The sequence below is a fragment of the Aspergillus foveolatus genome (assembly GCF_047715535.1).
Source record: "Aspergillus foveolatus strain CBS 279.81 unplaced genomic scaffold BDW70scaffold_9, whole genome shotgun sequence".
Taxonomy (NCBI): domain Eukaryota; kingdom Fungi; phylum Ascomycota; class Eurotiomycetes; order Eurotiales; family Aspergillaceae; genus Aspergillus; species Aspergillus foveolatus.
In genome coordinates, this window is record NW_027396073.1 from 65,284 (window position 1) to 86,584 (window position 21,301).

The following is a 21,301-nucleotide window of genomic DNA, read 5'->3' on the forward strand; positions in this document are numbered from 1 at the left end:
ATGGAGCTGGTTTACCACATGCTGAATGTATTCCACCGAGTGCTCGTGCTTCCAACCTGGGACAAGTCCCACTTCATGGAATACCACTCTCAGCTGTCGGTACGATGATCGATGCGTCAGTGGGCTGTTCTGGCCGGTTCAGCGTTTAACCAAGTAATCGCGCGCTCAGCAACATCCGTCTACATGTGAGATTTGCCCTCGAGTACTATTCTCGAGGAATTTAAGGAGTAAAACGTTGCATAGTGCAACCGCGCTCCGACCAAGACGTTCTCGACATTATATTAATAATGACAATCATATATGTCTACATTTATGATATAGGTCTTCCCCAGAGTACTTCCCCGTTCGTCCGGTAACCGACTGGATGCAATAGCTCTAAGATCAAGACACGGCTGTTGACCCTAGAGCACGTAGCTGCACTGTCAAGCTACTCAGTCTACGATACGACAACCTGACCTCTGGCGAGGACAAGGCCATTCGGCCGTCTCACAGAAAGTGTAATAAACCAAGCCCTTTTTATCTCTAAACACGGAGGTCGGTTGCGCCGAAGTTCACATTGACTCCCAACTCGTCCGAAGCGAGACCATCCTGGATTCCGCAGCGTTGATATACGTTTCAGACCAATCTACTACCGTCCTAGGGGTTTTGATGCCACCATACCGTCTTATTCTAGACATCATTGACAACAGACCACCCTAACGCTATCGGCAACTGAGGACAAGGATGAAGCGGTGGGAAGGTCTTGTACTAGACCGAGATATATCGTTCTCAGATGTACAAGTGCACGCACCGCTTACAAGACCAGATGCCCCTTAGCGAGTATCATGATCCTGTATATCCTTGCGGCGCCATTGCTCCTTCACTGGCCACCGGACTACTTCAGGCATGCACATCTCCGTCATTGTATCAATGCAGGACGCCCTTCAGACGAGTTGCTGAACGAGCTGGCAAATTGTGCCTATTTCTCGGCGGCCGGATTCTTTCGAAACTTGGATCGGAGTATGGCCTTGATCTTCGGCTACATTGTAGAAAAGGGCGAGGACATCTCGGTGCTGCGGCACGTACTGCGGCAGATTCAGCAGGCCAACCAGGCTTGCCAGGCTTATCAGCGTACTGGGTATGTGGACGTTGAAAGAGTGATAGTGAACTGGAAAATTGTTCGAAAATGTCGTGGGGGAGGAGGAAGAAATATGTTTGTTGTCAGTAATTAGTGGGTGATCCTGGGAGAATCCGGGCAAAGCAAACGCTGGAAATCTGGTTCGCAGCGCATTCCTGCAACCACAAATTCTCCCCAAGAATTTTGCTATATCCTGGAGCATGATTGGTCACAAGCCTGCATGACTGCGCATATTCAGACTCCGCGTACTGAGTTTGTACCCTGTAGGTACGAATGGAAACTCAGCAGATAGTCTGCTGCGGTGTGACATCAGCTGGCACAGCCGCGGGGTCGATTCAGCAGAACAGCTCACCAGCGCACCAGTTTATCCACCCGCTTAGTTGTCACGATACTTTCTCTCCACTGCAGTACAATGACCACGGTCTCCTGTTCTTCTGCCTACCAACACGCTTAATGGTACAGTGATCACAACCATTCCGCCAATTGTTGATTTCCTACCGTGGGGTATCATCTGAGATCGTGACAAGCCATCAAAAAACCGCCCCACAGCCTCAGAACCGTGCGTCTTGAGGCGCCGACGAAGCACTCCCCGCATGTTAGCTACAATTCGCTCTGGACACATTGTCTCAACGTTCCCTATAATCCGATATGCCGCGTCGAAGCCGCCCAGTTGAATACGACGATGTCATCGAAGACATGGAGGAAGTGTATCCCAGTCGAATGAAGGGTGAGGTACTGATCGACCGGGATGTACGCTACGGCCATGGGCATGGGCATCGAATGCCCCGTGCGCCAGGGCCACCTCCAGCACCGGTCGCTGAGGTACTCCCAGACCGTCGACACCGCAGAGGCCGCTCAAAGGCGGAGTACCCGCACGAAGACTTGGAGTACCTTCGAGACGACGTATTGGCAGCCGAACGGCGCGCGCGGTTGGACCTGGACGCATATCGCGCCGAAGAAGCCAGAAAGTATCGAGAAAAGAGACATATCTTTCACAAGTCTCAGCCTCGGCTTCAACCTGGATCCCGCGGCAGGCGGCGCTCAAAGATCTCGGATGTCGAGGAAGTGTACTTTTCTCATGATGATTCATACCATGGCACTACGGAAAGCGAATCAGATGAAATGGATGAGTATATCGAAACAAAACGATCAATATCTCGACATGAGCTAGATGCACGCAAGGAGACTCTACAACGCAGTAAAAACCTGAAAGAGGGAAAGCGAACGCGGCAATCGAGTTACGATGAGGACGTGTACCCTAAGGGCAGCTGTTCGCCTGAGGAATATGCGAGAGATAGAAAGGATCCAACCCATGATAGTGTTCTGCGCCCACGCCACCGATCACATTATCATATTGACCTCGTAGAGGATGAGACCACTGAAAGCACCGAGAGTGTGGATATTGTTCCTACACGCGGCCGACAGGGAGTGGCACGGAGAAATCATCTTGAGCAGAAGTACTCTGCGCGCCGGCGAGCGACCTCGTCTTCGTCGTCGCCCGAATCTGCTGGATCGTCTGAAGAAGAACTTCCGAGAGTACCCTTGCCAGTTCCCGTTCCGCCAGTCTACAAAGAATCACCCAGGAGGATTAAACCTCTCGGTCATGGTAAGGTTCCCACGAGGGCTTCACTGCAGCTGCTTATTCTTTGGCAGCACCAGTGCATCAGATACCTCGTCCTCCTAGCCCACCTAGCCCTCCCAGTCCGCCTAGTCCACCCCGAGTGCCGAGTTTAGAAACGGTTCTCAACGAGCGTGAGGTTCGTCAAAGGTATGCAGCGTATCATTCATTTTTCTCTCTTACAAACTAACTATGATAGGAAAAAGCAAGAGAAAGCAGCTGAAGAGATTGAGGTAGCAAGACGGAGTAGGGAATCACTTCAACTGTCGTCTGAGCCTCACGCTCGAAGGAAGAAAGGGAAACGGAGAGCCATAGTTGAAGAGCCAGAAGCCGCAGGACACAGGGAAATCTTCATAGAAGACGAGCGAGTTACCCCGTGGGTTGCGTACAAGGAGCGCGAGTTCATCGGAGAGGAGTACCGGCAAGAACCACAACCTATGCGCAACTCGCCTCAAAGTGACAGCACGGAAGACTGGGCCATCATCCGAACACCATCCTCCAAATCGAAATACAGCCCTGAAAGAGAACCACCATTCGTGGACGTCCGCGAGGAACTAAGACATCCCCGACACAGAGACCGTCCTGCCAAAGTACCCGTTGACGATATCAGAGAGCCCAGACACAAAGGCGATATCCCAAGAGGCAAAGTAGGTCCGCGATACATTGGCGTCAAAAACCGCCGAGATCGCCTCTGGACCGAGATCACCAAGGACCTAGTTGTACGTGAAGCGATAGAGCGCGCCGGGTACGAGTACGAGGAATACGATTCATTCTACTATATCTTCTCTTACCTGCACCCAGTGAGTCCTTCTGAATCCAGACTACCGCCCTTTGTGGTCCAACTCTAGCTGACGAGTCTTACCTACGTATAGGACGACGTATCCGCCCTGGTAGAGGACTCAGATAACATCCGACGCGCACGTCGGCGTCGTATCAAGGAGATCCAACGTGAGCGCGCATCCTTGCCTCCTTCGCGGCGGTCGCCGAATAAATCCACCCCTTTAGCCGCTGAGAGACCCCCGTCGCCTCCCATTCCGCCCTCACCTCCGCGTCAGCATCGTGAGGATAGGAGAGAGGAACGAAAAAGGAGAGAGCGTGAGCGAGAGCGAGACAGGGTGTCGGTCCGAGAGGAGGACATTGCAATTGAAGGGAGCGGCCGTTGGGCCCGGCCTGGCCGGTGGTAGATAGGTGCCACTCGCCACTGCAGGGATCTAGACCTGTGCGGAGTACACTCTGCCCGAAACCGAGGTTGCATGCTTGGGCAATGGAAATCGCTCACAATATTCTCGACATATAACCCACTCTTACCCTCCTTTGCGGAGTGGTAATACAACCACGACCATCTGACATGCTATAGTATGTACGGAGAAGTTGATGACGCATCGAGTCAGATGCCTCTATTGAATACCCAATGGGCTCATGATGTCTAGAACTACGAGAGTATAGATAGAAGTAGCGAATTATTAATGTAGGGTATATTGTCTCACCACAATATACGCTTAAATGAGACCAGGCGAATAGTACAGCTCTGTATCTTCCAAAATAAGAAGCACGTAAACTTACACCCGTACTCCATAGATATTGTCCATCCACTACGTGCTGAAGTTTCTTAAGGGCTGTTTGCAAATGCCGGGACATTCCTCATCTGCCCTTCAGGCTCAGCTGAGCCACTACTAGTCTGAGTATGTACAGGAGCGTCCGCACGCCGTTACTATACCAACCATTGCCAATGTTACACTGCGAAGCACCGAAGACTCAACAATAACATAGATCTCACCCTCTGGTCCAGACCAAGCTCCTATGTACCCGTACCATGGTTCATACGGAGCCTAGACTAGAGTGCACTGTCCAGATACTCTTAGGTAGGTCCAGATGCAGACTTGAACCGGCCACAAACAATACAGGGCCTAAATAGACAGTCAACATGGAGTATTCGAGATTTGAGACGCAGGTATTATGTTTACAGCGGTATCCGAAGCGGCTGGGATTGAGTGGGACTCACATACTAGTCGCGGATCCGGGCGGCCGAGTAAATCCTGTCTACTTGGAAGACAGCTGTCAGTGTCACTAATACAATGCACGAGTTGACGACTGTCAGCTGGACTTTGATCCAGTATATGGAGTATAGGATTCCGTAATACCAGAGAGTTGAAGGCGCTGGCAGCCCCTTAACCTCTCCAGTACCATTCCTGAGTATTCCAAGCGTATCAAGACTCCCTGTCTTTGTATCTACTTACATAAGACTGAATCAAACACCTTTATTTAAAAACAGGACCAAGTTAGGTGAGGTCTAGACGGCCGCGATAATCGCCACCGTGGTGCTCGCTCGCCCCGACTCCTCCTACATGGGAATCATTCTTCGTTGTGGATCCAGCTGGATTCGTCATCCGCGCGTGTGGGCCCTGGAGGCGGGCTGGACTTCGGCACTTTGACAGGTCGACAGTCTGGAACTCGCAGCTTCATAGTTCGTACGGTATCTCGTATATTTGATTATGTCGTTAGGCTGGTGGGTATATTCAGAGCGATCCGGTAACTTGGACCCAATCGTTCATTGTAGAGTATCGCGGCAACTACTCCAGAGTCGTTTAAGGTAGTAGTCTCTTGGAGGCTGCCGGGTTTACCGAGTAGTTCGACTGGCATACCACCAGAGTTGGGTGGAATGCGAGAGCATTGACCTCAGGACGGGATACCTCCGTATGTAATATCTGTAAAGAAAGTATCTGTAAAGAAGAAATGACTTAGGAGTCGGCAAAAAGCGTGCATTCAGTAATGCAGGTACATATATAGAGTGGAATGCACTCTGTACGTCTGGATAAGTAACTGTACGGAGTACCGAATACAGTAGGAGTCAGGGGTGGATCTAAAAAGACCAGAAGTATTGGAGACCAGTAGATAAATACGAGCTGACTCGTGGATTGGACTACGCTCTGAAGCCGTTCGACAATGAAGTTTGGTTCTCATATTACGAAGGGAGTTTTACCAGCCACAGAATGCAGCTGTACGGGTGGCTGTCCACTTGCTGGTATTGGTGATTAGTACTGGATTGTCACTCTGTACCGAGTCTTCATGTCCAGTATGGAGCGCTGGTTGGAACCATCAACCCCCAAAAGTGCGTTCTGTACTCCAGCGCTCGGGGAAGCCGCGATGTCGACCAGACGGCACATCGCAACCATAAGTCCAAGACAGAAGTTCTGAGCGCTGATCGATCAAAGCGGGGTTGCGGTTATCAGCACACTAAAGACGGCTCATTCAGGGCCGCGATCGGATGACTCGACTTGATTAATGCGATTGGCTGGCTCACGTCAAAGATATCATTCCAGGGTTGTGATAGCTTTATGCACGAGCATACTGTTTGGGGTAATTCCCGTGAACATGCTTCGGTTGATACTCCCGCTTCACGGCAGCGAAGCACTGGATTGAGTTATGAGAGCGGCAACTGGAACATCACGACGAAAGCATCATGAATGATGAACGATGACGCCAAGCAGGCACATGAGGTAAGAACCGAGAGTTCGCCGGCTGCCCCTGAATGTCGATAATCCAGAGCGCGATGACGTTTAGAAGACAGGGTTCGTTCAACAATCGGGCGGGCTGCCAGGATGCTGCCCTGTTCAGGGGCATTTGCTCTAAGTTCCGGAAGAACGAACTTCAGTCAGCCCGGGGTCAAAAATTCAATTAAGGGACAAAGAATGGTGGGAATGGTGTAGTGCCAGGTGTATTACCCCCTCGGTTGATCGCCAACTAGGGACGACGGGATCGGCTGGATGGAATCAACGAATCCACGAAGATCTGGAGATGGTTCAAGCTGGTTGAATCGACTGAATCGACGGGTCGAACGGTGAAGGTTGAAGAGGAAAGATAGACAACGCACGATGGGAATTGTTTGTTTTTTTTTTTTTTTTTTTTTTTTTACTTCATGGATCTAAGGATTCAACGAACCACTGTCCAGCCATGGAAACGTGTTGGGAGTCTGAATCCAGCGGAAGCGACGCTGGTCAGCCACTGAGGACCGAAGCTTGAGAAGAGGATCGCCCATCTTCATAAGCTCGGTCATTCAGTCTTCTGCAGGCAGTACTCTGAGCACGCTCTCCACTTACCAAGGAAGATGGCATCTGAGGTGGCGAATCTCTTCATAAGAAGAAGGTGAATACGCTGAAATACCAAGACGCTCGATAAGCCAATAATGGTCTAGCCACGATCTGCGACAGTGGTCTTATCTCAAAACATGGCTTGGCAGGATTGCGTAGGCCTGCAGTGGCCGACCCGTTTGTGTAAGCCCGGTATGGAGACCTTGATTGTTCCAAGGTTACGTTCTTCAGACTCTCGGATTGGGAGAATAGGGTAGAGAAGAACCATCAAATAATCCGGAATGAATCCGTGGTTGCGCAGTTTGTTCTCCATATTGTTTTCCAACTCAAACAATAGCATGTTCTGAGGATTTGTGCGATGGCTATAGTCATGACGCAGTTGTGAGCCTGTGCCTGGATGTTATATTTAGAGATTGGGTCCTCCTTGTTCCGGCCCCTTCCAACTCTCCCCTGAGCAGCAAGCGTGGATTCAGAATAATGCAATATACGATTCCTGGCGTGAGATATATGTGTAAACAATAAATTGCCTATGTCCTTTCGTACTCATACCCCTACCCCTTTAGGGTACGTTACGGCCAACATTCTGACTGCGACCGGAAGGCTGGTATTTGCAAATGGTGTGGCTGATACATACGGGATTCGTTACCGTCAACTGGATGTAGATCCCATCCAAGACCCAGTTGACAGGAAGAGAAGAGAGACTAACAAAGAGACTAAGGAAACCAAAGAGGCTTCTCAGCCAAGGTGGTATGAGGATATAGCTATACAGTGTTAGATGTAAGCTATACGAGAATTTCCCACACAGTTTGTTTACCAGAAATGAGTGCATTGTATCATATACACACAGAGGAGTATAGCAAATACAGTGGGACAACAGACCCGCTCCTGTGTACGGCTAGTACGGGCTTGGTATGCAGAGACGACTTCAAGGTTCTTCTTCCTGCCTCTTCCATGCTCCTGCTCTTCCAAGTCTTGTCTCAACTATCCTCTTCTCTGATTTTCCCTTCACCACCTGCTCCCCGCTCGGCTCCCATACCCTATCCCATCGTTTCCATCGCTCGTTTATTGGGACCGGCATTGCCTGGCGCTCCTGCTGTTCTCTCGCTTCTCTGGCCGGGAGGATCATGTTGGAGATAATCTCCTGATCCTAGTCTTGGACTTTCGTTTCGCCCATGTCAAAGTACGACCGTTTTTAGAGTCGGAAGTCTTTGAAAACTGCACACTTTCCGAGCCATTTGACGCATTGGTGAGTCCACTGACTTCATGGGAACGCAAGGTTTGACGTGAACTGATCAAAAGCGAAGGTCTTTCAGTGCCGGACACTACATACCTAAGTCGGCTGTCATACAAGAGCCTGACGCATCATCCGTTTCGCAACCCCTTTCGTATACGAGTTTCCTTATTATCTCCTTGAGCTTGACAGAATTCGGCATTTCTGTCGATATCTGTTCATATCTTGTCGATCGATTGTTAGATACCGGTGCTGGGAGGGAGAATTGAGAACTCGGACCATATCTGAAGGAAGAAACATCTATTACGACTGCGATTCGAACACCTCCCAAGGCACATCACCGCCTACGACGGCCTGAGCCATGAACAACCACTTCGTGCCCTTGCTCGCTCTCCTAGCATGGACAACACTATGGATATCCGTGGACAGTTCCAGTTCCCTCACATATTGCTCTAGTGTCAATACCGGGACGGGCTCCGCAAGTGAGTTTTGATATGATGCAACAGATTTCTTGTGTGTCTAACTCTCACAGACTTTTCCATTTATCAGTCAAACGGTAACTGCGAGGATCATTGCAGCGACAGCGCTTTCGCGATTCTGTTAGACAAGAACTGCTGGTGCTCTGATGTTGCCCCCAACGAGGACGACACTGTTGACACTTCAAAATGTGACGATAACTGCCCTGGGTATCCGGACGATTCATGCGGAAATGCGGACGACAGTTTGTACGCCTACATCCAGCTCGGGAGTCCGTCATCAACAGCGAGCGCATCGTCGACAAAGTCGACAACCTCGTCAACATCAACCACAAGCTCGAAGGTTAGTATATGGCATCTATGCTGTGGTTTGATACCATACTGACTACGTGAAGACCTCTACAACGTCCGACACCACGACTACTACCCATTCAAGTATCACTGAGACCCAAACTCACGGTGGTGTGGTGACTACTATAACGGTAGATAGTTCCAGCGCAACATCTGCAGCGGATTCGAACGCCAGTACAGAGGACGATGACAGCGATTCCGGCCTCAGCGGCGGGTCTATTGCGGGAATCGTCGTTGGAGTTCTGGGTGGCGTTGCACTAATAGTGGCTGCCGTCATCTTCTTCCTCGCAAAGCGTCGCCAGAACGACCCGAGCAACTACACAGGTGGAATAGATGGCCGGCAAAGCAAAGGCTCCCAGATGAGTTACGCCAACCTTGGAGACAACCATAGCCACACCTTGTCCAACGGATCTTCCATACCAGCGCGCCTGCCCACTTTTACAGATAACCGCCTGAACACGGGCGCAATGTTGCGTCGGGATAGCGACATATCCCTTCAAGATAACGAAGACTATTCACGGCCAGTTCTTCGAGTGAGTTTTCTCTTTCTGCGCTTTCAGAATTTGCCCATACTGACCCTGGTTTAGCTCACCAATCCCGACTAGTCGCCCACCACTCCCACGATTTTCCTTGAATCATGCATCGAATTTCCCTATCTTTATTCGATTTTTTTGCACGGCGAAACAGCGGTGTTATGATACCCATTTGACCATCAACTGTTATTGATCTAGGAGAGGGCAGCTCTTAGCATCTCCTCGGCGTGTCTCGATATTGGAGTAGTGTATTATCAGCATTATGGAAGCATTTGATATATTGGTTATTTGAAGCGAGCCGGTCTCATCTGGAGTTAGAAAACTGCCCATGGCCCACTGAGCAGCAGCCACACCCGCAACAGCCCCATCATATTCCGATGCCATGGCAAACCTGTTGTCGCAATACCCATTGTATGTCATCATAATTATACGCCATATTTGACGTGCTCTCTGCACAGCTGCATCTTCTGCCATGCCGCTCGGAATATATAGTACTCCATCGAGCTATTTGTACCCGGCAATCTAGTAGGTCATGGGTGCCAGTGCCCGGTGCAGTGTCAGCCCTAACCTGGAAACAGACTCATCAGCTTCTTGGCCCCATCCATAACCGAAGATCCTTCATAGCACTTCAAGTCTGACCATCCCCTTATAGAAAGATAAGATAGACAATGAACGGCGCTTATCGCAACGCGAACGATAAGCATCCCCGTACCCCCAGAAACCCTGAACTGGGCAGTTAGTCTCTGGGTCCGGGACATTTTTACCCTTCTGGGAAATGTACATCCAGTCGAGCACGCGTGAGGCTTCCCCCCTCTTCCTCCCACGTACTCCCTGCGCAGTCACGGCCATCGTCATACGCCCCTCGTCTCTTTGCCGGTTTCGTCGAGGTGATCCGGGGAAAATACGTAGACGCCCATAGAGGCAGGGATGTACCTGATCTGCCGGAATAAGTAAAACACTGGAGCACCGGGGTTTGACGATTAATGTTGAATGAATACGATAGAGTGATATCTGGGCTGATAAGATATGTATGATACACTAGTTGGGAAAGGAAAAGCGATGGCATTTTGGTTAAGTCTTAAGAAGTATTTGTCTTCCGGATCTATTTCAGTGCTCTATTACTACCTCACATCGTCCTCGACTTCGTTCTCGCATGGTCCTGCCCGACCTCCCAGTTCAACATGGATATCCGTACGGGCTTTATATTCCTCGCTCTCGTAGGCTTCTGTTTCCTGCTCTCCCACTCTGCCCCCCAGCTTCTTGCCCGCCTGCGCGGCCGCAAAACAGCAGCTCGCACGAGCCAAACACCTCCGCGCTCTCTCTCACCCAGCTCCAGCGCCGATGATAAACCAAAAACAGCAACACAGTCTGCAAAACCCGCGACTATTCTTCCACCGCAGCTCCGCCATGCCCTGTCGACCCTCAGTCTTCCCGGCGACAACGAATACAAATACAAGGAAATCCCTGAGACAGAGGTCCTGCGGCGCCCCTTGCCCATGACGCAGGACTACCGCAAATACCAAGAGGAACGGTACACGCCGACTGGGTTTTCGGTTGCCGAAGTCAAGGCGCTGGGCGACTTCCCCGATTATGCGGCGCTGAGTGGGGTGCCGCTGCCGAGGGCTTATGGGGAAGAGTTTGACGTTGACAAGGCGCTGGCGAGACCGTACCGGCCGTTCCGGTGGGCGTATCATCAGACGATGTGTATGTTGGGCTTCATGTTGTGTGCTGTTTGGTTTGCGACGGCCGACGGCTGACGCTGTGTAGCACTAACGAAGATGGAGACTGACTGGTGGCTTGAGCTGGAAAACACGTACAAGGAGCGGATTGCACAGCGCAAGGTGCTGTTTGCGAAACACGGCGGTGGTGTTTTGGCTGCCTTGCCTGGTTCGGAACTCGCCTGCAAGGAGCTTATGGAGATGGTGCTGCAGTTTTACTGCGCCCGGTATCCGCAGTATTTCTCGTTGATTGACAGGCGGATTTTCAAGAACAAGATCCTCGGTACGGAGCAGGATGTTAGATCGAAGCCGCCCCTGGAAATTCTTATGGATAATGTTCCAGAGGACTTTGGGATTATGATGCGCGATGACAGCACAGGCAACTACTTCTTGCGTGCGGCCGTAATTTGTTCTTCGATGGGGTGGAATGTCGCGAGTAAGCTTGGGCTCAGGCTTGATCACATCCACGCCACCATTCCTGACTATAAAGAAAAGATGGAGTTTTCTATGAACCGGTAGGTGGATGCATAAATATTCGCGTGTAAGCCGCTGAGTCTGACGAACTCCGCGCAGATTCTTTACCAAAATGCCGGCCGATAAGCCCATACAACGAGGATCATGGGGACTAGAAGTTGGGCAGCCGCTGCACACGCCACCTGGAGACCCCCATGAGAAAATTCGCGAGTCCCAGGACCCCAAAATACGCCTGGAGGATTGCTACCTTCGAACCGACTGGCAGACTCTTCGCCGCCTGCCCCTTTCCGCAGCCATTGTCTTCAACTTCAAAGCACTTTTCACGCCCATAACAGAGTTCCGTGACGAGCCTTGCGTTCCGGCGCTCGTGGCAAAGATTTTGCGGGAGGGAAAGAAGAACATCATGGAGTACAAGGGTACATGGCATGTTGAGCATGTCGTACTTCCGAATCTGGATATTTGGGCTCGAGAGCAAGAGGAGAATGGCCTTGCTCCAAAAAACTGGGAGGTGGCTACATTGGATGAGAGCCCATGGTTCAAAGGCTGGGAGGAAAAGTGGCATCGCCAGCAAGGGTTTTAGCGAGGGACAAGCATTCATATCCAGTGTCTGTACAGAGTGCTATGTAGTGCGCACGTTGGAGGCCGCTTGTGCGTTAGTTCCATTCAAGTGTTGCAACTATTAGCAAGTAAATATCGAAGAGACCGTCTGCGAATATCGCGAAACCCAGGTTCTATATCCCGGTATAACTGCCGCCACTCAGGCTGTCGTTACACAAGTGGCTCCTGACGCGTGGAATAGCTGGATCCTCATCAGAGCTTTGACTGATTTCATCGTGTTGCAGCCACGAAGCCTTGGCCTAGCCGTTCATATTGAGTCTAGCAGTGTAATGGCGACCCTCCTGCTGTGATTTGCTTGTCGCAGGCCGGATAGACCCGGCGAGGTCTGTGTCTATTACCGTTGTTGATACCATTGCAATTGCCGGACAGAAATTAGATATCACTTGAATATTGCCAGGTGAGGACGGAGCTCCCATAGCTGACGAAGCGCGCTCAGTCGTCAGATCGGCCCTCGTCGGAGCGAGCGTCACTCGCGTGCCCATTCTCATCATCGCTTCTGTCCATCTCATCCAATTCATCCTGCAGTGGGCTTATTCGCACTTCCAGCAGATCGAGATCTTCCAATTGCTGCCGGGATGGCAATTTCCATAGACTGGTACCGCACATACGATCCTTCGTCAACAGATCATCGACGAACTGGTCCATGTACGTCAGAACAAATGAGTCCCGTACTCTCCGCTTCAACTTCCGGTAATCAAGAAGAAGTGGTTCCAGCGTTTTGTAGATCTCGACCGGTTCCCAGGTTAATCGTACGTAGAAGGCCGCAAGGGCGCGGAGGTATTTGAAGTCTCCGCGATGTTTGACCACGCTGCGCTGCGCACGGTCCTCCGCTGTTGTATCCTCATCTGCACCGTCCGTCTCATTTTCAGGGTCACTGAAATTCAGGTACTCCATGATAATGTCTCGATCAGGGTTGATTTGAAGGAGCTTGAAGGCGAGGCAAAGGAATGGCGAAGCTTTCTCGGAGACACCGTAAGTTCCGCCAATAAAAGTCAACTCAACTGCGCGGTCGCAGAGAGTCGCAGCGTTCAATCCGAAACATTGCTCTTTCCAGTAGTAAGACTCTGTGATTCTGTCGCGGACTGCTTTCTCGAATAGCATCGCGGGATTAAGGCCGCGTACGAGGGGTCCGGAGTAGCCCCGGTTGTCCAGAAGAGTGCTGGCATCAGCACGGTGGGACGCCATGGCTATAGTTCTGCGGATACTCAGAGACGGTGCGAAGGATGATGTCGATGGAGGGTGACAGAAAGCTCAAGAAAATCGTCGTCACGTTACCAGCCAGATCGCCTCTAGTGCCAAGCCCAAGCCTTCTTATCGATAGTCGTACTGACAACAGCCGCCGTCAACACGGCCTCTCTTACTACGTCCTACAGTCCTGTATAGAGGACCCTGCATTTTGTTTGATCAACCCACTTTCATCGGATCTGCTTCTGCATCTCAAGTATTATTATTATTCTTACTGCCTCATTAGAGCCTTGTTGTTTCTGAGCGTTACGCAGGCAGCGGCAACAGCAATACGACTCTCATGCGGCCGCCGTCTCAGAGCAAAAGGTAGCCATGGTGCTTTTGACACATTCCACAGTCTCTGTCATTTTATCAACCGGCGTGGTCTCGATCTTTACCTTCTTATTATTCCTATCTGGCTACGCGCTTCAGCAGCAATCTGTTCGAACCATCCAGCATGTCATTCGACCTCCGGAGCATCCAAAAGTGTACAAACGAAGTCAAGACCCTCAGTCTGATTCCGACCTCGGGGCAGAACTAGAAGAAACGCCTCAAGTGCAGACCAAGATAATACCTGGAGTGGAAGGCAACTATGCCTACCTGCAACTCCTGTCCCACCCTGATCCCTCCAACATCTGCTCCGCCATTCTATTCTTCAAACAACTCTCTACAAATGAAAGCGCGATCCATGACCGCCTCTTCATGTACCCGTCATATTGGGATACCATGACTCTCTCCAAACCGGTCTCGGTAGCTCTATCACTTCTCAGAGCCGCCAGTCTCAAATACGACATATGGCTCTTACCTATAGACATGTCGGCTGCTACATCGGCTGGCTACACGGCCACAGACACAAAACTTCTTCGCTTGGGCCAAATCCAGTTCATGCAGTATGACGGCGTGCTCTACCTTCAGACTCCTGGGCTACTTCTCGACTCAGCCAAGTTGGACTCCATGCTTCTCTCTCGTCCTCTTCCTCTACGGCATGACAAGAGCAGGGTCGAGTCATACAACAATGAGGCGTGGATCCCTATGCCTCTGCGCGCGGAGCGAGACGCAAATCTTCCGCCCGTATACCTTGTTACCGTGAACAGCATCGAGAATGGCAACATTGAAGCCCGCGGGCACATCCCTAATCTGGCATTGGAAGGATTCGGGCGGATTGTCACTGGACCTTGGGGCGTTTTGGCTGAGTCGGATACTAGCCCTGACCCTGCGAAGCAGCCTGGGTATGTATGGTTTGAACGAGATAACGAAGGTAAGGTGAAATGGGAAAAGAATCCATTGTTTGGCTCCTGGCGAGCACAACAACATGATATATGCGAGGGGCTGGATTTAGATGTGACGCTAGACGACAATTTTGACGATCTTTGATTTGCTTCCGTGTTTCCTGAGCCTTTCACGTGTTTCAATAGTGAATTTTGGTTGGCGTTTATCCTGTTTTGGTTTTGGATACCTGTGAATACGGATATGGTAGGGTTATTTGTATATGGATCGGCTTGATACGAATATTGATTTTGTGCCTAAGGATTTTAAATGATAGCTCATACCGGTCATAATATATTCTCAAGTCTCAGATAATGACTAGCATTATATGTGACATCTCACCCATCCAACCACGGCTCCGTAAATATAGCAGTATGGAAACAAAAGATCAACATCCAAGAGCCTGCCTAGTGAGTATTATAGTAAAACATGGCATATAGTACATATGGCACTTCCCAAAAAGGAGCGCAACGGAGGCGGCCTACAGGACAGCAGAGGATGTGATAGATTAGACTACCTAGCAACAGGAACACCAATCTCATATCCCAGCAGCACTTCCGTCGTGCTACCTTCCCACCCTCTGTTGCCACTAGTTGAGACAAGGAACCGACACGCTTGGTCGACATATAGCTGCGAGACTGTCCCGGTGCGGTGACCAGGAATGATAAGGAAAGGAACGGTTGAGTGCCGGGTTGCCTGTTCGTGCTTAAGATCGTATAGACGGAGGATATCATGGGATGCGCTGGTTTTATTAGATAATGTCCTTTCATTTTCTTATCATGGATGGCTACTTACCAAAGGAGATGCCGACCATTAGGCATTGCCCTGAGAGCCGTAACAGGTCCACTTCCCTGCGGAAACTTGAAGGTCCGTTCTGGCTCACGGAGACCCTTGTGAAGACTATATTCTTCAACCGTACCGTTGCGGCGACCGGCGTAGATGTAGTTCCCGTCTGGGGACCAGCAGGCGTTCATGCACCAAGGCGGAGAATTGCGGGGAGTGATGCGGGCGATGGCGGATGGCTGCCGTCGGTCCCATACCCTAATAGTACCGTCTATTGATGCAGCGAGGAAGGTATTATCGTTGTCATTGCTTGCCTCGGTCGGCGTTGATTGAGTGTGTTCTTGGCTTTGTGAAGGCGGTTCTAGTTCTTCAGCGTGGGGAAGGCCGTTAACTAATGGTTGGGATTGGTTGTTTACTGCGTCCGTTGTGTGAGAGTCTAGCGGTTGGTTGGGTACGGGTGTGTTTGAATCGACGCCGGGGGCATCATTGGAAGGAATTTTGGAGTCAAAGAGATCTTTTTGCTGCATTGTGTCTGGTTCGCCCGGGGCATCAGCGTCGGGAGCGACACCGTTGGCAAGAGCTTTGCCGAACTCATCATCGTCATCTATGCCAAACGAATTGGTTGCTGTGCCCAGTCCATCGCCAGCTGTGCCGTCTGCATCGCCGAACAAAGAATCAGCTCCTCCAAAGAGCGAGTCTGCTGGTGATCCGGCCTGCAGGTTCACCGCGCCGTTGTCGCCCTGATCATTATCATTCGTTGTGTCCATATAGCTGAAGCTATTACCTCCGCTTGCCTGATTGTTGGATGAGAAAGTTCCATTAGGTTGCTGAATCTCAGTTGTGTCTCTGGGGACTGGCAAGCTGGACTCAGGGCGTAGCTCAATTGCCGAGATCTGACCGGCGCTGGATCCGAAAACGCGTCTGGTTTGTCCTGTATTAAGATCCCAATCATATATCCGCTTGTCCCAGCTACCGGAAAGTAATGATTTCTCATCGGACGTTAGAGAAAGAACCGAGACCGCTGAGGTATGCTGTTGTAACAGGGCAATTTCTTTGCCCTCGTCGTGCCGTATAGACTGTAGTCGAATGCTTCCGGATTCTAAGCCAGATAACAGCCAGAGCCCTTCGCTTTGACAGGCCAGCGAATAAACTGGCGATAAAACGTTTCCATCCATGTTCTCCCAGTATGTCATCAGAACGCCCGCCTTAATCACGCTGTCCACGAACGGATGCCTTTGCGCAACAGTCAACATGAGCTTACTGTTGATGGAGTCCACCCAGTTGAATTTCCGCACGTATCCATCGGAGCCACCACTAAACACCCACCGCATATCTGCTGTCGCTGTTATGGCGTTGATCGAGGTACTGTGCGGCGCAGCCGTCGTGGGGACTATATCGTAGCTGGAAGCTGTCAGGCATTCGGGACGCGCGCTCGGATGGAAAACGGAGGTTAGGTCGGTCGTCGCATTGTCGGGAACCGGAGATGTCATTGTAGTCTCCTGATTCTGTTGCGTTGCTACTTCGGCGCTTTCAGATGCATGGCTTGCATTCGACGCGCTGTCCGCATCCTGGTCGTCTGCATCGCCATCCGCGTCCATATCAGGTTCATTGTCGCCCCCGCCCTCGTCCGCATCTCTGAGTGTATCGTCCATGTCGTTATCCGAGCTTCCATCTTGTGAGCCTAGAGCGTTGCCGACGAGTCAGTTACCGCTCGAACCTTAAGACGAATTGCGAGGCGGACTCACCTGCAATGTCTCGATCGTCTTCGTCCTCCACAATTGAAGCCATCGTGTCTTGGAAGGAGTATTACCGCAGATTGCGGAAATCGACAAACAAATCGACAAACAAGTGACGTGAGACAGCTCGTACGCGACGGGTATTCGACTCGTCCTGTTTCTCCTCTGCTGCAGGCAGCCTTTGCTCCCTCTGCGACCTGGGAGAGTGCGGAGATCAGAGCCTCATGGCCCCCCGAAGCTATCGTCGCCGCGCCTATAAATACGAATAAATCTGCTGTCAGGAGAAGAAAAATGAAGAGACTGTTGACATAAGAGTTCAAAGGAATGACTGATCCCGGCAGCTCAACCGCAGCTCCAGTGCGAGGTATCGATCACATTATTGTTTCCGACGTCAAATCACGTTTCCAGCCTGTATTTGAATGCCTGAGGTGTAAGGTACGCCAAAATAGGTTAGTCTCAGAACCCAACAGCAAATCTACAGTATACCGTCGTCATCCAATTATCATTCGCGAGGAGAGACACCGTTTGCGAAATTGCTAGCTAGACTGTCTTGCTGAGGTCTTCGATTCGGCGGAGAATTCGTCGACCTCGGGCCGAACAAGATTGAAAGGCCTTGGGCATAGAAAGATGCGTATCTGAAAGCCCATTATGAACTTCTGCGAGAAGACGCTGTTGCTCCACTTAGAGATGCTGTAGCAATCTTCAGATCTGATCCTGATATGAGTGACGATATATACCTTGCCGTTTATGAAAAGGTGACATCCAGTCTCCTCTCGAATCACGATACCAACTAATGTACGCAGGTGTACATTGTGGGAATGACGTTTGCTTGCCGAGGGCTAGCCTTCAGAATTCAATTCTCGATAAACAGAGCAGGTAGGAACATAGCCTGGGAATATTCGAAGCGCTTGGTCAGTGGCTCTGTGGTTGCATTATCTCCAGCGGATGATGCTTTCCGAACCAAGTGCGTTATCGCAGTCGTCGCTGCTAGACCTCTTGATGGCGTAAAACTACTTCCCCCAGAAGTTGACATATTCTTCGCGGACCCCTCAGATGCGGGCTTTGATCCTCAACTGGAATGGATAATGGTGGAGGCAAAGCAGGGGTACTACGAGGCCTCGAGGCATGCTGTGACGGCTCTTCAAAAACTGAGCCATGAATGGTGAGTTTACTGCGTGTTAGTCTTAAATCAAGGAGACTGACAAGCTAGGTTTCCACTATCCGAGCATATCTGCTCTCTCAAACCCCATGTTGACGCTCCGGACTATGTAAAAACCCATCCCGTTGTTGAATTGGCCTCTGCCATCAGCGACTCCAGCAAAGGTGGTAAGGTTGATGTCCTACGGAATTGGCCTCGATCTCCTCCAGGAGACCTTGATACAACACAATGGGCAGCTCTGGAGCAGATGCTCACAAAGAAACTTGCTATCATTCAAGGGCCCCCAGGAACTGGTAAAACTTACGTCTCCGTTCTTGCTCTGAGAATTATGCCCAATATGAAGCCGGATGACCCCCCTATCATTGTCGCCTCTCGACAAACCATGCCCTTGACCAGATATTGACCCATGTTTCTCATTTAGAGAGACAGTACATCCGCCTGGGCGCTAGGCGTAGCGATCCAGAAATTAAGAAACGCAATTGTATAACGTCCGACGCAACGAAGGCGCACCTAACCTTCATGCCTTCAAAACCAGTACGAGGTTATTCAATGCCATTTCGGAGATGTTGCAACCGTTCAACGAGGCTGAGTCTGGCCAGCCACTGCCGTCCACGCTCTTCGAGCAGTACGGCCTTTTGAAAGCGAAGCAGTATGAGAGTCTTGAAAAAGGAGCTAAACGCTGGGTGAATGTTGGAGGGGAACAGAATGAAGCTGACCCTATAGTAGCTCGGCTTGGAGACCAAGCAGTACCTTTCCAGGTCAGGTACACTAACGAGGACTTTAGTTTTGCTGGAGATGAGGCGGATCTGGAGTATGAACAATTGAAAGAACTGGAAGCTGAGCAAGGCCTCAATGATGACGTTGAGCACGAAGCTCTCAGCGGCACCTTCATGCTCCTCCGTGAGGGATATCAGGGAGTGACAGTTTTTCGAACTTTGGAACTGATCGTTGCGACTATATTAACTATGATGATATGTGGAGGATTCCCCTCAGAGCACGTGGCTGGGTGTATAACAAGCTTCGGGCCCAGTTGAAAGGGAGGATCCTTCGTGACTTCCGTCAAATGCTCATCGAATACACAGAAAATTGCAAAAATATGCAGATCGGCGCGTGGGAAAAAGACCACATCATCCTACAGGGTGCCAAAGTACTTGGTATGACGACTACCGGCTTGAGTAAATATAGAGCTCTCGTTTCAAGTATGAAGCCCCGAATTGTTCTGATTGAAGAAGCGGCAGAGGCAATCGAGGGTCCCATAGCTGCGGCATACTTGGACTCCAACAACTGATCCTTGTGGGCGAGCATAAACAGCTTCGTGGACACTGTTCGGTGCAGGACCTTGAAGGGGACGCGCTCTACCTTGATATCTCGGTGTTCGAACGCCTCGTGAAGAATGGATTAAAATATGTTACGCTTCAACGCCGGCGCAGAATGGTGCCGGAGATTCGCCAGTTGTTGACACCCATATATGGGGCATTACAAGATCACGAAAGTGTCAACGAGCGCGAAGAAGTGCCGGGGATGGGAGGTATCCGGTCCTATTTTTTCTCCCATGATTGGTTAGAGAGCTTTGACGACATGTCGTCAGAATACAACGAGAAAGAAGCAGAGATGGTCATCGAATTCTTTGTCTACCTTGTTCTGAACAATGTTCCTGTAGATCATATTATGGTACTCACGTTCTACAATGGCCAAAGAAAGAAGATCCTCAAGTTGTTGAGAAATCATACCCACCTCCAAGGACACTACGTCAAACTGGTTACTGTTGACTCGTACCAGGGAGAAGAGAATGAAGTCGTGATTCTATCTCTTGTCAGAAATGGCCGACAGGGAATTGGGATTCCCTCGATCGCGAACCGGGTCTGTGTTGCGCTCTCTCGGGCTCGAAGAGGCCTTTACATGTTTGGCAACCGTAACCTCCTCGCCGGCGATAAGCTATGGGCCCAAGTGCTTTATGTATTGGAAAATCAAAAACCAGAACCCCGTATAGGCCATCAACTACCATTGACTTGCGTTAAGCGCAAGCTCAAACGATTTTTCATTGGTCAGTTTACCAAAGTTATCAAACTCGACATGCTTCATACTAACATTCAAGTCTAGACCCATCCGACTGGAGGAATACGAACGGTGGTTGTGAGCAAGCATGCGGCGAAAAGCTCAATTGCGGCCACCCGTGCCTCTTAACCTGCCATAGGTATTAATCTTGTAGCTTTCTCTCAGCATTGTGAAAACCGAAGCTGACTGGTTGAGTACAGCTTCTCCCACAACATGGTCAGATGCGACCAAATATGCAACCGGAAGATGTCCTGCAAGCACATCTGCGAAACACCTTGTGCAACCACTCACACCTGCTATTGTGATTGTGAGGAAAGCGTACGTGCCGAAATCCTTGCTCATGAACAACAGCAATTCAGCGCAGCGGAGGATCAAAGGGTCTCGTTGATGGATAATATACGGGACAGCAGGCAGCAAGATGCAATCAAGAAGTTCCAGGAGTATGCGAATGGGGAATCGAAGGAGCATGACGCAATTCTCGAGCAATTGGCAGAGTTGCAATGGCGGAAAGAGGAGCTGGAACAGGGCTTTCATCCTCTAGAAGCTCCCATACTTGATACAATTGGGCACAACGCAACCAGTTCAGTTGTCCAAGGACAATTGAAGCCAGAGCCTATGAATCAGGCTAGCCGAGCGTGCAGCCACTTGGAGAGATAGTTCTAATAGAGCTCTAGTCGACTCGGGGCGTTTGTTCTTCGGAGATAGAGCCCAATTCATCGCTCTTTTAAACAAAACGCTATTCTGTTAGACGCATCCACGTTTGATTTCGATCCCTGCGTAATATCTCGCAGGTTTGTGTATTCGTAGCTTCTGTAGCCAGTCTATATTCGAGAGAGCTACCCTAAAGCGCGATA

General features: G+C 50.5%; 7 protein-coding genes across 7 annotated transcripts; 5 read left to right on the forward strand and 2 right to left on the reverse strand.

The window, feature by feature from the left end:
• Nucleotides 1–1,510: 1,510 nt before the first annotated feature.
• BDW70DRAFT_130634 (uncharacterized protein) lies at nt 1,511–4,232 on the forward strand. The gene is made up of 4 exons (XM_073735846.1): nt 1,511–2,723; nt 2,771–2,885; nt 2,935–3,520; nt 3,592–4,232. The coding sequence occupies exons 1-4, from the start codon at nt 1,766–1,768 to the stop codon at nt 3,640–3,642; spliced, it is 1,710 nt and encodes a 569-aa protein (XP_073598596.1). The 5' UTR covers nt 1,511–1,765; the 3' UTR covers nt 3,643–4,232.
• A 4,183-nt stretch (nt 4,233–8,415) lies between these two features.
• Nucleotides 8,416–9,486, forward strand: BDW70DRAFT_148203 (uncharacterized protein; the record flags this gene model as incomplete). The annotated part of the gene is made up of 4 exons (XM_073738834.1): nt 8,416–8,536; nt 8,587–8,873; nt 8,926–9,414; nt 9,469–9,486. 4 exons carry the CDS (start codon nt 8,416–8,418, stop codon nt 9,484–9,486), a joined length of 915 nt encoding a protein of 304 aa, XP_073598597.1.
• A 1,109-nt stretch (nt 9,487–10,595) lies between these two features.
• On the forward strand, nt 10,596–12,472 carry BDW70DRAFT_171891 (heme-dependent oxidative N-demethylase family protein; the record flags this gene model as incomplete). Its single annotated transcript, XM_073743346.1, has 3 exons — nt 10,596–11,118; nt 11,182–11,647; nt 11,706–12,472. The coding sequence occupies 3 exons, from the start codon at nt 10,596–10,598 to the stop codon at nt 12,184–12,186; spliced, it is 1,470 nt and encodes a 489-aa protein (XP_073598598.1). The 3' UTR covers nt 12,187–12,472.
• On the reverse strand, nt 12,422–13,424 carry BDW70DRAFT_120966 (PRP38 family protein). The gene has a single exon (XM_073734763.1). The coding sequence runs from the start codon at nt 13,407–13,409 to the stop codon at nt 12,657–12,659; it is 753 nt and encodes a 250-aa protein (XP_073598599.1). The 5' UTR covers nt 13,410–13,424; the 3' UTR covers nt 12,422–12,656.
• Nucleotides 13,425–13,579: 155 nt separating this feature from the next.
• On the forward strand, nt 13,580–15,007 carry BDW70DRAFT_130639 (uncharacterized protein). Its single transcript, XM_073735847.1, has one exon. It carries the CDS (start codon nt 13,782–13,784, stop codon nt 14,820–14,822), a length of 1,041 nt encoding a protein of 346 aa, XP_073598600.1. The 5' UTR covers nt 13,580–13,781; the 3' UTR covers nt 14,823–15,007.
• Nucleotides 15,008–15,010: 3 nt separating this feature from the next.
• BDW70DRAFT_120974 (WD40 repeat domain-containing protein) lies at nt 15,011–17,421 on the reverse strand. Its single transcript, XM_073734764.1, has 3 exons — nt 17,243–17,421; nt 15,510–17,178; nt 15,011–15,456 (listed from the first exon to the last, which is right to left on the reverse strand). The coding sequence occupies exons 1-3, from the start codon at nt 17,283–17,285 to the stop codon at nt 15,228–15,230; spliced, it is 1,941 nt and encodes a 646-aa protein (XP_073598601.1). The 5' UTR covers nt 17,286–17,421; the 3' UTR covers nt 15,011–15,227.
• A 136-nt stretch (nt 17,422–17,557) lies between these two features.
• On the forward strand, nt 17,558–21,104 carry BDW70DRAFT_148208 (putative DEAD box helicase involved in nonsense mediated decay; the record flags this gene model as incomplete). The annotated part of the gene is made up of 10 exons (XM_073738835.1): nt 17,558–17,668; nt 17,857–17,988; nt 18,037–18,395; nt 18,444–18,756; nt 18,789–18,880; nt 18,928–19,292; nt 19,388–19,608; nt 19,704–20,436; nt 20,493–20,586; nt 20,648–21,104. The coding sequence occupies 10 exons, from the start codon at nt 17,558–17,560 to the stop codon at nt 21,102–21,104; spliced, it is 2,877 nt and encodes a 958-aa protein (XP_073598602.1).
• Between the last annotated feature and the right edge of the window lie 197 nt (nt 21,105–21,301).